This window comes from Crotalus tigris, unplaced genomic scaffold (assembly GCF_016545835.1).
Source record: "Crotalus tigris isolate CLP2741 ecotype Arizona unplaced genomic scaffold, ASM1654583v1 scf7180000024340.7048381, whole genome shotgun sequence".
NCBI lineage: Eukaryota > Metazoa > Chordata > Lepidosauria > Squamata > Viperidae > Crotalus > Crotalus tigris.
Window position 1 is genome coordinate 7,033,101 of NW_024100510.1, and position 15,281 is coordinate 7,048,381.

Below are 15,281 nucleotides of genomic sequence, written 5' to 3' on the forward strand. Positions count from 1 at the left end.
AATCAGGCTTCAGTATTTCATATGGGCTGATATTCAGAATGCTTTTCCAGCTCTGTGGAAAAAATGTTATGGTAATTTAATCTGGAGGTGATGAAGAACAGGTATCTAATCATTCAATTTTCTGTCCCAGCAAATAATGAAAAGGCTGATAAAAATCAATTTGAATTCCCGGCAAGCAGATATTCATACAATTAAGTAAACAGATGCTTAAATACAATGACTTGAAGGACTATTGGCTATATATTATGAAACTACCCTCTAACAGCAACATTATAAAACAGGCAGGCTGGCATCTTTTGTCTTGTGTGTTAATTCTCACTGACTATTATAGCTGCTCAGAAGGTATCCAAAAGGGACAAGGCTCTTCACCAAAGATTGCTGGGCAAGTAGTAGAACAACTCATTCCTTACATGTGCAAGATCATAAACCAACCAAGCCATGAGGGCAACAAAAGCAGATATTATGACAGCCACTGTTGACCCGCAATTCTTCTCCTTTCATTACCAGGGAAATATACTGATAGTTCTTATCTTAAAAACCACAACTGGACCCAAAATTTCCTTTGCAAGAGAGTTGTTAAGTAAGTTTTGCCCCTTGTCACAGGTGTTAAGTGAATTAGTGCAGTTGTTAAGTTAATAACAAGGTTGTTAAGTGAATCTGGCTTACCCATTGACTTTGTCAGAAAGTTGCAAAAGGTGATCAGGTGACACTGGGACACTGCAACCATCATAAATAGTTGCCATTTGCCAAGCATCTGAATTTTGATCACGTGACCATGGGGATGATGCAATGGTCATACGTGTGAAAAATGGTCATAAGTCACTTTTTTCAGTGCCATTGTAACTTTGAATGGTCACTAAATGAATGGTTGTTAAGTCAAGGATGCTGCCTTGATGGGGAGAGAGAGAGAGCCTCAAGAACAAAAGTACAAATTACACACCTCAGGGTTTTTTTCCTTCATGTCACTGGCCTTTGCCAGAATCTCTTTAAAACGGGTGTCAAACTCGCGACGTCAAATGACGTGTCGCGACATATCGTGACTTTTTTTCCATTGCCAGCAATGGGGTGGGCGCGGTTTTGGAATGACACATCTGGCCCGTGGGCCAGCAGTTCGACACCCCTGCTTTAAAGCATGCTGTATAACTGCTTTATAACTGTTCTTGGCCTGGCCCTTACATTCTATTGTTTCCTAAATGCACAGAGCTTTGTGCATTCCAAAAGATCCACAAAACTCTTATATTAGAAGGAAAATGCCAAGCAAATGTTTCTCTTCCTTATTATGCAAGAGTTAAAGACAGGAATATATCCAATGTGCATCTGATTTTTTTTTAATCTATTCATATATACAAGTACATTAATTAATTTATTCTGACAGGCCTATACAAAATAATGTTGCTTTGTGGGGGGCATGCAGATTTCATTTTGACCTTGAGCATTTTATGCTGTCACCATTATTTTCCATCTTCTTCCATTATATGGTAGCACATTGGGGCAGGGATAACCACTTCTGCTTCTTCCGTTGATAATGGATGATACATCTTAAGATATTGAAGACTATTTGAAATAAAAGAAAAAGAAAAAGCTGTTGATCTCGGGCGACCTTTCAGTGTTAACCCTTCTTCACAGTTTAATAAAAAAAATATGACATTTTAAAAAAATACTGCTTTGATTCTAATCTCTACTTGTAAAACCCACTTTCCTCTCAGCCTCTGTAAATTATGTAGCATTTTAAATAATGTGATAATCCTTGCCAGCAAAAGTACAGTATAAAATTAAATGGAAGAGAAAGTAGGAGACCATTTTCTGCCACTTGCTGTTTTAAACAGATACTTCTATCACCCAGTTATTTGGATATTTTATTCATTAATTCAAAAACTCCTTAGAAACTTATATTGGCAAGCAAAGTGAAAAAGATCCTATTACACTACTGTATGACTAGTTCAATGCAACCCCATTTGGGAATGTATTAATTATGCATTCAGTGGAAGATGATACTGTAGGTTTCTCTGAGAATATGATATAGAGTGGTATATAAATATTTTAAATGAGTCCAAAATTTAAAACTCAATAACTTGGGTAGGAAATTGGGAAAGAAATAGAAGATTCCAATTGGTGATACTACTACTACTACTATAGGACAATTCTGAACTTATCATCAGAACAACTGACTTTGATTAGGACTTTACAGTATCTTGTTGCAGTACTGGTTCTCAGTATTAATTTGAGGAAGGTATTGTGTAGGAAAGAATTAGCTGATACATTGAATGTCCCTTTGAAGAGGAACTTAGCCATGTGAGGTTCTTTAGTTGGGAACATAATTTCAAAATCAGGAGTGGATAGAAAGGGCCTTCCAAGTTACATTTTCAAACTTTAGAGGAATAGTCAGAATTTCTAACTGACAAATATATTTAAGATACATATCTTATCTGGAAAATACAGCAGTCTCTTGTAGAAATGACATTCTGGGTGGTGAAGAGCTGGCTTTTCCTCCAAGCTTTGAGATAGGGTGAGAACAGAGTTGGAAGAGAGTCTTGTGGATTGCTTCAGGGAAGTTTAATTGTGGCACCAGGTTTCTCTGCAGATAATCACAATTGAAGGTTTAAGTTAAAACTGTAGCAGTATTCTTATCAAACCTATTTGAGATAAAAAATTTCCCTAACATATTAAATAGAAGATCTTATTTATTAAGGTGCTAATTGGTCATTAAAATCTAACTGACTGAAGAACTGTCTCTATTGTTACCAACTTCTTCAGCCATTAACATTTACCTCTTGACGGTGTTTATGCTGTCAGTGCATCTATTTTATAGATGGGTGAAAACTGTCTTCTGCATTATTCTCAATGCAGGAATTGTTTTTGGGCTACATAATGCGTTCTTTTGTGGAGCAATTTGGCTTCAGTCTCTCACCATTTAGAACATCCGAGAAGAGAAATATCTCCTCTTAATAGCTGATTTTAGTGTTAGCAGCATTTTGTATATTTTGTACTGTTTTTATGGTATATTTTATTTATGATATTTTAAAACTTTGTGAGCCACCTTCAGTGCTCACCTTAGCAAAAAATAGAATATAAATGTTTGCCTTTTTTCTGTTTTGCAAACTGTTTTCCCTAACAGGTCTTTTTCCTTTTTCCTTTTTGTTTGTTTTTTTCAAATGTTCTTGTAACCTGGCACATTTGGAGAACTGGGAATTTAAAATGATAATTCAACTTTATTTGGGGAATTTTTGCTGCAAAAAACTGATATTAGATCAGTTTTCATTCAGATGCAAATTGCACACATTTCTCACCAATAATGATTCAGACGCCTAAGCTGTTCTGATTTGTGTGTGTGTGTTTTTTAAAGTGCTAATTTATATTAAAAAGTCCAAACTGAATTGCCAACTGGGTCCTCCTATTCTGAGATCTCAAATAAAATGTCCTTCGGTGGAATCTCTTCTCTGACCCAGAACAATGGTATGTCAAGACACTGCAAGAAATAAAGTTAAGGGCATTGTGGAAAACTAAATGAAGGTCTATATCCAGCCCAGAAAGGGGAAGGATTTATACAGGTAGTGCTTGACTTATGACTATTTGCTTACTGACCATTTGAAATTATATCATTCTCCCCAAAATGTACTTATGACCCCAATTCAAAGTTCGAAGGCCACCCTCCTGCAATCATATGATCTTATTTTGATGCTCGGCAATCGATCTGCATTTATGGCTGTTTGCAGCATCCCACAATCACATGATCACCATTTACAATGTTGTTGGGTTTTTTTGCCAGAAATCAACATTTACTTCCAGTTCCCTGCAAAAAAACGCCCCTTGCTGACAATGTGTTCATTCAATGATCACGGTGTTTGCTTAATGACCATTGCGTTCACTTAATGGTAGTTGCAAAAAAATAATAATCATATAATCCGGTTGGTCACATGTGTAACTTGACTTGCGACTGTCATGACATACGACAGAAAATATTTATCATATTTATCATCTGTCTGTTTGTCTGTCTATCGAATGTCACAAGAAAATATAAAATATTTTGTGCTGATCCACCTTTTTTCATTTAGTGTCAAGTTCTGCCAAACGTTTGTCTGATGTAACTGTGAAAGTCCCTGGGGAAGCCAACATCTCCCTTACCCAAGGTGTTATAAAGAATTTACAAGATATTGATTCTGCATCTTCACAAGATCATATTCCAAAATTAGAAACAATCTTTCATATAGCAAGATATCCCTTAACTATTGATATCCAATCTCCACTCAAAGAAAAAGTGGTGCCTCTGTCTCCTATACCATCTATAGGAAAAACCTTTCCATTCAGCAAAGTGAAAAATGGCACACAGGGAGCCCTTCTTCAAAAAAATGAAGCAGGAGCTGCTAAAATACTCTCAGACTATGAACTACAGATTCAAGCAGATATCACAAGGAATACCTCCGCTCAAGAAGACATGGGCACAAAGCTGCATGCTATTCAACAGAGCCATACCTCAACTGATCTGACACCTTCTGGAAAATATCTTGGGATTTCAGCTACCCAGACTAATTCTGACCATGGTTCTAAAGCAAAGCATTTGAGACAGTCCGTATGGACCACACTGTCTTCTTTCCATTGGAAAACATCATTTTCTCTTCGTGTAAATCAGCGTAGCCAGGCACTAGAGAGCTCTGTGCAGTCAAGAATTTCAGGAAGGACTGCTTCATTCAGAAAGCCTTATGCCTCAGGTGTAAACCATTTGGCAATTGACTGGAGATCACTTAATAAGCAACTCAACTGTGCACATATGCCATGTTTCCCTGGTGTGCCCTGTGAATCAACAAAGGATCAGGCATTCAAATGTGGACCCTGCCCCTTTGGATACAGTGGCGATGGAATACAGTGTTATGGTAAGAATTTTTTGAGGGGGCAGAGAAAGGGGAGGAGAGATTACTAGCACTCTCTACATCAATTCATGATTAGTTCTTGGGGGTATTGAGAATATTAAAATGTCCTGTTAAACATATGTAGCCTGGAACACCACATATGTTACTACATTTAAAAAATTATTCCAACACTTGTGTTAGAAACTATAGGAAAAGAAATGACCAGAAGACTTTGAAAAATCTAGTGAATAATTTAAGTTTTGATGTCAGTCTTCTCAAACTTTCTCATGCTATTCCCATATTAGCAATAAATATATACCTATAATTGTTAAATATAAATACATTGTACCTTGAGAGTGTCACTTATAGTCAAAGATGAGAGATATTCTTGTAGATTTTTTTTAGTTATATTTAGGAAACATTATTTCATATTTTTTTACCTTGATGAAAACAGCATTGTTAAGATGGAGAATGTGAATACTGTATATAGTTTGGTATATTCACTTACATGATATTAATAAAAAGTTATTTACTTTGAAATTTTTTTTAAAAACGGAACACAGCTTTGTAGATAAAAAGTGAAATATGCCTGTTCAGTAACTAGTATTGCATAAAATACAAAATATATCAGTGTCAGGTATCTGGGTTTTTTTTATTTTCAGTCTCATGGATCATGTAATAGTATTATATAAATAGTATTATAGTATGAAAAGTAGTACATGAGACAATTATTTAAGGGTAGCAAATTGGACAAACGTATATGAGGGAGGAAAAGCTGAATTCTTCAAAATTTAGGAGTTTCAGCATATTAGCTATAGAATTATATGATCTGGCTAGAAATGGAATATCTGTCAATTAAAAGAGTATGGCATAAATGAAAGTAGTACAATGTACCATAATTTTGTATTAAGGTAATATGTATGACTTAAAAGCAAAAACTTTGCTTTTAAATTCTATCGGTAAAACGCTGAAGAGAAAATTAGTCTATCATTTAAAATACTGTACATGACTTCAGGGCACATAACCACAGTGCATATTTCTGAGGGAGAATGTTAATTTGGCTGGTTAAATTAAAAAATGAACGAAATGTTTTAAAGGATCACAGTGCTGAAACCTGTCTAATAATTTGGCAAAATGACTTTCTTCTGTTGTTAGGGTTAGACTTTAATTGTTTTCCACATGCTTCTATATTTTCAACTTGCTTATCCAATAAATTTGCCTAAATCTAAATCCATTTATTGGGAATATACAATACATCAGTCTGTATATAAAAAACACTTGACATGATATATATTTATCGCTTAACAATATAGTCAGTGTTAAACAAGATGGCAATTGACAAGACTAAGGAATGCTAAGTTTGCTTCTTTGACACATTAGTGTCAAATCTATCAAACACATTTTGTAAATACTTATGCCTATACATTTTCCCCTTAAAATTTACCACTTATATTCGACATAGAATAATAAACAACCATCAGATTTCAACTCAAGATTTTCAATAATTTCTCATACCACATATCCTACTGTTCTTTGCCATATGAAATGTACTAGGCCCATAAAAATGAATTCATTTCCTGAGGTAAAAACTTCCAAGTTACAATTCAGATTTTTTTTCCTTAGTAATTTCATGCATCCTGTGCTAGTAACCCTGTACTAGTAAACACAAACATGTGTAATTTTTTAGCTCAGGTTTTTCTCTTACACACCCTTATCCCTCTGACAATTTCCTGCTTAGCTTTGTGTTCCAGAAATTGCAAATCAGGAGGATCATAAGTTTGACTTAATAATATTTTTCTAGATAAAAATAGTGATACAAAACAAATTACAAAATGGAATCAAATTCTAAAATTAATACTATAAATTTATAAATCAATTCTTGATGTATGAGGACTTCAAAGAACTATTGTCTAAATAAATGAGGATTCTTTGCCAGGCCAGTGGATGGGAAGACATATAGACTAATTATATTATAATCCACAACTAATTCTGATAATCAAGAAAACCCATTTTTATTATAAATGCAAAGAAAATAATTGTATTTTATTTATGCTTCTTCATCCTCCTGAAAAGAAGTATTCTATGGTAGGTTTTGATAATCAACTATCTAAATATACAAATATAAGAATTATAACTACTTTCCGCAAAAGAAGACTAAATTAGGATAAATATTTATCACTAGAGTAAATGTTATTCATTTGTTGTTTTGATTTGTGCCTTGCCTTTCTATTCTAGTGAATATTCAAGGTGGCTAAATAATAAGAATAAAGCATAAAGTAAAATTAATAGTAAAATTAATACTAAAATCAATTAGCAATTACGAACTTAGCAAAAGAGGGATATTTTACAGATGTTCTAAATGCTGAGAAATTGGAAGGAAAATATAAAATCCAACAGTTCCATATCTGAGAACAATACAAGAAAAGGTCCTATTATAGGTACGAGAAATAACGGTTTGGGGAGGGGGTGATACTCGAAAGGGTTTCGTGTACAAATCTCAATAGCTGAACAGCTTCATCATGGGAAAGTTAATCTCTATAATAGGCCCTACATGTGTGCTCAGTAAGCAACTGTTGATCTTGCAGTACCAGTAGTATATAGTTCTGTACCTTGTACAGGTTGGCAGCTTAGCTGGTACAATTTGTACAAGCTGCTGTTTCTGCACATTTTTAAAAATAAAATTGGCATTACTATTACACATAGAATGTGTAGTAGTAATGCCAATAAAGTGGAACCAAGGCTTTAAGAACCAACACTAAATTTATTCAGCCTAGAAGCCCGCCAGCACTCTTATATTGTGAATTTGCTTTTTCAGAGGGAGAGTTTCACCATCTCCAAGACTTCTTTTCCTATTTACCAAAAGTACCTTGGTTTCTCTGGTTTTAATTGAGTAGGTTCTCCCTTATCCTCCCAATTATCAGATTTAGGCAATGCTTAACATATTGATTGCTCTTTCAGTTAACTGATAAGAAGCAATACTGATGACACCACACTCTAAATCTCTTCATGACCTTCTCCAGCTGCTTAATGAATAAGATGCAAGATAAGATGCAACCCTGTGGAACACCACAGGTCACCAGCCTAAGTGTCGAGCAATTATTTCATTATGTCAACTCCTAGCATCAGACTGAGCCATTGTAAATCTGTGTTCCCAAAGACCAATCCCCCAATTGAAGGAGAAGAATATTGTGGCTGATAACAACGAACACTTGAGAATTCCAAGGCACTTAGCATTTCCCCAAACATAATCAAAGCAGCTTCTGTTTGGCTAAAAGCCTGATTGAATTAGATTCAGATAATTAGAATCCTCATAAGCATCTGGAGGGCAAGACGACTACCTTCTCAATCATCTCTCCCAGAAATTACATTTATGAGACAGGCCCATAATTGGTAGATACATCATTCAGGCAGTGGTGGGATTCAAATAGGTGAACAACCGGTTCTCTGTGTGGATGCCGCTTCTGGAAGTCCATTCTGGGTCTCGGCAACAAAAAATTAGCTACCGGTTCTGCTGAACTGGTGTGAACTGGCTGAATCCCACCACTGCATTCAGGTCATCTTAGAAGTGCCTCCTACAGGCAGGGAGAAACATCTTTCATCTGAGGAAACATTGCTTATTTCCAAGTTGTGCTAACTAATTGAAATAAATAAATAAGATCTTATGTAACTTGGGCACATCCCTATATAAACTACTCTTCATGTGGTATTTTTGACAATGACTTGAACCCATCTAAAACTATCTATGACATTGGTTTCACATAGTTATCCTGCATTTTCAGATTATCAGTCTCATCCAAACAGAATATGCTGGGCCAGGTACTAATAGAGACTACTTCATGGCTGTCAACGAAGAAATGAAATTCTAGATTGTTCTTGATTGGACAATCTCAGCATGCACATAATAATAATCCTCCTGGACAAGAAGCCTAGGATAATCTAAAAACATATTAGAGATCATTCATTCATTCATTCGTATCCTGCCTTTATTATTTTTACAAATAACCCAACGTATCCAGCACACTTCCTCCTCCTATTTTCTCCATAACAACAATCCTGAAAGAAGGCTTGGGTTAAGAGAGAATGACTACCCAAAGCACCCAGCTGGCTTCCATGGATACGGTAGGACTTGAATTCATGGTCTCCTGCTTTGTACCTTGGTACCTTAACCTTTACACCATTTTAATTTCCTTATATAGTTTGTAATGTGAATGAAAGGGCAGCCAATCATTAATCTCCCATTCTTTCCTGCAATAATCTACTGGTTCTTTCCTACCATATTTAGCTTTGGTCTGTTCAGTCCCAGAATATTTTCTCTTCTTCACTTTTCCCAAAGAGTGTGTTCTTGAAATAGCCAACAGTATTTCTCCCACACTTTCCTAGTACCCACAAAAATTTTTGTGGTGCAGAGAGGAAACAAGAGGGTAATTTCAAGCCCCAGGCATCTGATGTACTTAATCAAAAGCTGATCCTGTGAGCAATCTGTTTTCCACAGGTAACACTAAGGCAAACAATGGCAGGCAGCAGCTAGATGAGGGAGCATAGTTTCATTTTCACTCTCTCTGGCCCAAATGGCAGTTTTATTTTTGGTGTCTACTTGCTGGGAACTGTTAGTAGCTAACTAGAACACACTAGCCACAATTTAAGTCATACTTAGAAATGTTTTCATCAAATAGAACGGGCCCTCATTTGTATGCCTAATATGACTCTTAGAATACTGTAATGGAATATACTTATATTGCTCAAACCACTGGGAAAATCAGTTTCTGTTAGACAAAAATTGCAATTTAGTTTGCTACCATTTGTCCAACCTCTTTATAATCTATTATAATTCCTTGTATTGTTCCATATAGTTAATGTGTACAGCCTTTTTCACTGGCTCAAAACATGAAACATTCTTGATTATGCAGCTTCATACATCTGCTAATAAATTAGGATTCAGTTTGAATTTGTACTTTGATGCAAAGAGTAGATTTGATTCAAATTTGCAATCTGATGATTCAGTTCAAGGGTGTATGTACATGTGCAGAAGTCCATCAGGTCTCTGAGTGACTGAAAGACAATGAATGGAACTGATTTGATTATTCATTTCAAAGAAGTAATTTCATCCAATCATCTTAAAAATTAAATGTTTGAATGGAAGCTTTGCACAAACTTAGCAATTACTCACCTCCAGACAAAATGGGCGGCACATAAATCTAATGAATAAATACTTATGCTAGACATTGATAAATAATTTATTTTGGCTACTATTCTCCAAGCACCATTCCCATACAATATAAATCTATTTTAAATTGTGAGATTGTGACAATAGCAGTGCCTGTGATCAGTAATTTTATTAAACTCTCTAATGAGATGTATTTAGAATAGGTTGGTTATTTATTCAAGTAACTTCAGAAACTGAAGACTGGTTTACCTTCATTGGAGAACATCCAAAGTAACAAGCTTAATTATTTTACAAGTTGCTTCATTCCAGGCACTATAAGTTCAGTCATGCACATATATTGAAATGGATCTTATTTCAGTGTGTTTATTTTTAAATGTAAAAAAAAAAACATCCACAAATACTCAGCAGAGTTGTAAGTGAGAGAGCTGTAAACATGGCATGGTATTTTTTTTAAAAAAAAAATACATATGAAAAACCAATTTAAAAGACTTCTGTTTAGAAGCAAGAAATATATGTGTAATTTATCTTGTGTCTTGTTTCTTAGTTTCATAGTGCATAGAACTCACATAATAACTAATTCATCTAATAGCAGTGTGGAAGACGGAATACCTATAACAGTGATGGCGAACCTTTTAGAGACCGAGTGCCTAAACTGCAACCCAAAACCCACTTATGCATCGTCGGGTGCTGGGTGGGTGTGGCCCATTGGGTGGGCATGGCTGCAGTGGTAACCACAGACTGGGTGGGACTAAAAAGTTCAATCAATAAATTCCAACTCTGCAAGATCTTTTTTTTTCCCGCAAGAAGTTGAAATTGACTGATTGAACCTTTTTTTATATATACACGCAGAGGCCTAAAGTGAAAAGGTTTTATAAAACCCATCTGAAGGCCTAGGACTGAGGTGACGGTGTGCATGCCCACAGAGAGGGCTCTGAGCACCACCTCTGGCACCCATGCCATAGGTTTGCCACCACTGATCTATAAGTTTTCTCCTGGGATTGAGTAACTGTTGTATGATTCAGAGAAAAGATGTATTTGGTTTAAGAAGTGCTGCAATCACATTGTCCTATAGTTAAAACCTGTTTTGTCTTTGAATCCAAAGCATTCTACAGGATTTTTTAAAAAATCCTTACTTTAAAATAATTTCTTTTGAATTAAGTGGAACTTACTTCTAAATAAATCAGCATTACAGCCAAAGTATCACAATATGCTTTTGCAGAATATTTATTTGCTTATCATTTTCTACCAGCATTATAATATGAGAACAAGAATAGCTTTAAAAAAAAAACCTATGAAAGTCAAGGTCATGGGAATAAACTATGCCGATAGTTGGAAAGTTATTTATCCAATTACATTATATATTTTTTTGAAAACTTTATACATATTTTTCATACATTTTTCTTACATTATCATCAATTGCCACATGAAAAGTATGGAAGCAGCAAGAAGAAGCAGGCAGGTAAAGATCACAGGAGAAAGCTTAGCTTCTTTATATGAAAGTATATCAAATAATAACTCAAATTATTTTGACTAATAAAATGCAATATTCTTTAAAACACAAAATATAATGAGAAGATAAGAAAACTAGCACAGGCGTAATGTTTAGATATATTTTCTTGTACACTAAGCTTTATTAGAACATTCTGACAAAAAAATATTTCACCAGACCATGATCCACTCGAATAAAGTTAAAAACTTTCCCAAATTCATCAGTAAATAAGAATGAGAATTAGAAACAAGACTCTAATAATCTCATTTTTCATCCTAGATCTATAGAGACGTCTAGTAATCACCCATTGTCCTGAAAAAAAAAATTGATTATTTAGGGAAAAAAACATTCACAATTATTTTTTTTCCAACTTTCCTGCACAGTGATATTACACAACTTTATATCTATAGGCACAGTATTATTAATTACTGCCTTAATCCCTACCATCTAATCACAATTCAGCTTCAATGCTTGGGACTGAAACACTCATCACTTTGATTTTACAGACAACTAGAGAAGCTATGATTTTTTGGGGACATCATTTAAGAGATATTTCCTTCCCTAAACAGAGAAACCGTGTGACCAAGGGTGGGCAAAAAAGCAGTGGGTGCAAGAGTGATTTCCAACTTCCTGCTGGATTCCCCACTGAGTTTTCTTGTGGGAAGCTGGCAGAGAGCTTTGGAAATCCCCTTTCCTCCGTCCCTAGAATTCCTGCTGGCTTCCCCATTTACTTTGCTTGTCGGAGGTTTGCAGGCACAACATCAATGGGGAAACTAGCAGAACTGCAAATTCTAGGGAAGCAGCTAGGCAAGTGGCAGGGGTGCTGAAGCAACCACGACTTCCCCAAATTTAATTCACATGGGAGCAACGGGTTCCAGCATTCTGAAACCTAGCCCATTTGAGGTATCTTGGTTCAATCATTATTGCCCTATGATGTATCATTTTGCTCAATTAAGGTTTTAGTATTACATAGACAAAGCAGAGATATGTCAGTGGTAGAACATAGATCAACAGGCTCCTCATTACAGTGGATCTATTCTAAATTCAGTTATCATTTTTTTTCTGTTCTTTTATATAGCACTTTGTGATCCACTGTGTGAAAATGGAGGGACCTGTATCAGTCACAATATCTGTTCCTGTGCATATGGATTTGTTGGCTCAAGATGTGAAACACGTAGGTATACTATTATGTGTATGTAACTTTATCAATCTTTCCGCATTTTTGATAGATAATAAATAATATGAGAAAAGAAGAGAGCAAACTTTACACAACAGCAGTAATAATAATTGGGAAGGACTCAGTAGGTAGATAAAAATGCTAAACCCAATCTAGGCATCTGGCTGACTGTGTGACAAACCATAATTCTGACATTATTTTAAATCAAATCTAATCTAGTATGCAGCATGTAAGTCAATATTTCAATATTAATAAATACATTTAATACTCATATCTGATGCTGTGCTTTCCAAAACCACATTAACGCCATAAAATGTATTCAATCTTTTTCAATACTTGTAACAGCTCTCTTGCAGAGAAACATTGTTCATGGTAATGTTTGCGAGAATATAAAGGACTTGGGGGATTGCCATTAAGGGTCACGTTATTGTTCAAAACTTATACTAATATGTTAATAACTTTGAAATAATGTGCCTTTAAAACTAGTCACAATTTAATAGTACACATATATTACACTGTCTTAATTACATAACGTGATCAGTGATTGAATATCCTGTTGTCCTTGATCAGTTTTTTTAACACGTCTCTGCAAAGATGTCTACAATAAGTTTTTTTAAAAAATGTTTCTGTGTGAATCTGTTTCTGCGTTAAAAGAAAATACCGCTCATTAAGAAACAAAGAGGTTACATGACATTTGCATTTTAGTTTTAATAACATAGTACTTGAGAAGCTTTCAGTGGCTGCCCTGGATTTCAATCAGCATAATTTAAAGCAAAATTCAGGTTCTAATAATTGGTACAATTGACCTTGCCCTAATTTGTTTTTCAGTGGTTTGTAATAAGCACTGTCACACTGGTGGGAAATGTGTGGCACCGGATGAATGTCAGTGCAAGGCTGGTTGGAGTGGTCCTTTGTGTGAAACAGGTAAACATATGTTACTAAGAATTTCCATGAAGACACAGTATGCGATAATTCTCTTAAAGGTATAGCATGCAGCTTCTGTTACACACTTATCTGGGGCTGATATCAACTTCTCTCCCAAGAAGTGAGGCAAACCCCCAGTCTCCTCTGATCTTTTGGAAATGTCTGAAGACCTGGCTTTGCCAACTCTCTTGGAGCTCACAGTGAAGCACGCAGCCATGGGGCTGGTTAGTGCTCTTGAAGGCCCTCCCGCTGCCTTTTAATTAACTTTTATGTTGAATTTAACCATCCTTGGCTCTATTTAAAATTTTTGAAATTAATTTTTATATTTTTAGTATTTTATTTGTACCCCGCCCAGAGTCTCCCTCTGTGAGGAAGATAGATGATGTCTATATTTGATAGATAGACAGACAGACAGACAGACAGACAGACAGACAGACAGACAGACAGATAACATAGCTCTACCCATAACTATCATCCCGCACAAAAGTAACTTGTCTTTTATAGAGGACTGAATATTGTCCCTCTCCTTATCTTTGTAGGTGCCTAATTTGTTTTGAAGGCTAAACAAGATAATTCTTGGCACTATACTATACTATACTTTCATTTCGGAAGCACAAAAAGTACTTCCGTGATAAAAGGATTAACTAGTGACATTATCATTGCCTGGAGGATGCCCGGGGGGGGGGCTCCTTTCATGTCCCTGTTAATGAATTCCCCCAAAGTACCTATTTATCTATTTACCTTTACATGCTTTAGAACTGGAGATGGAGCAAATGATGGGCGTTCACCCTGTCACACAGCAGCATCCAGGCTTCGAATGCAGGCTTGCAAATTGTTGCACTCCTACATTTGACATATATGTATATTAAATTATCATACTTGCAATTGCCACAAGACACAGCATTCTAATATCAATTATCTGCACTCTTTGTTTGGATCTACTTGTGATTTCCATATATTTGGTGCAGTGGTCTGTTAGGCTATTCTGAAAACATTGAGCTAAATGCATTTTCTTTTGATTATTAAAAAAAATGGTGCAATAGACATTTTTAATGTAGTAGACATTTCTTAGTTTACATTCCTTGTTTTCATCAACAGCCAAATGTGAAGCCAATGTGGATGATTAAGTCTTAGGGCTGCATGTGGCCTCTGAAGCTTCTATTGGTAACCTTCAAATGTGTTTACTAAGTTGTAATATGACAGAAGGGAAAGTGTTTTATTATATGATTGAAGAGTAATAATTTTAACAGTATTAGTTTTAATGAAATAGAAACAAATGAAATCAAACATGTAATTTAATGTTAGCTAAACTTATAAGTTACTGGATCTATGCTTCCTGGAATATAGAATCCAGCAAATTATTCTAAGAAAAATACAACACTTAGCCCCAAAGTATTGTTATACATCCCAAACTCTTAAGGAAGGACCATACGTGGAAAAGCACATGTTTTGAAGATTTTTGTAAACTGTAATTACATCCCCAGATAATGCTGGCAAATATGCTTCTCTCCCAAATATCTGCAAATCACTATAAATGAAGAAGAATGGGTCCTTTTAATCTGCAAACTGCACTTTAATGCTAAATCTGATTTCATTCCATTCCACTTTCATTTTGTCAATTCATTTATGAATTGACAAACATTTCTTCTTCCCTTTGGCAATAGCAGTATACTGCAGTGGCCA

At 35.3% G+C, this 15,281-nt stretch overlaps 1 protein-coding gene across 1 annotated transcript; it reads left to right on the forward strand.

Annotated features, from left to right (window-relative positions):
* Positions 1-3,413: 3,413 nt before the first annotated feature.
* LOC120300345 lies at positions 3,414-12,671 on the forward strand (the record flags this gene model as incomplete). Its single annotated transcript, XM_039326214.1, has 3 exons — positions 3,414-3,453; positions 4,053-4,868; positions 12,576-12,671. Coding segments are annotated over exons 1-3 (952 nt in total), but the record flags the coding sequence as incomplete, so codon positions are not given.
* Between the last annotated feature and the right edge of the window lie 2,610 nt (positions 12,672-15,281).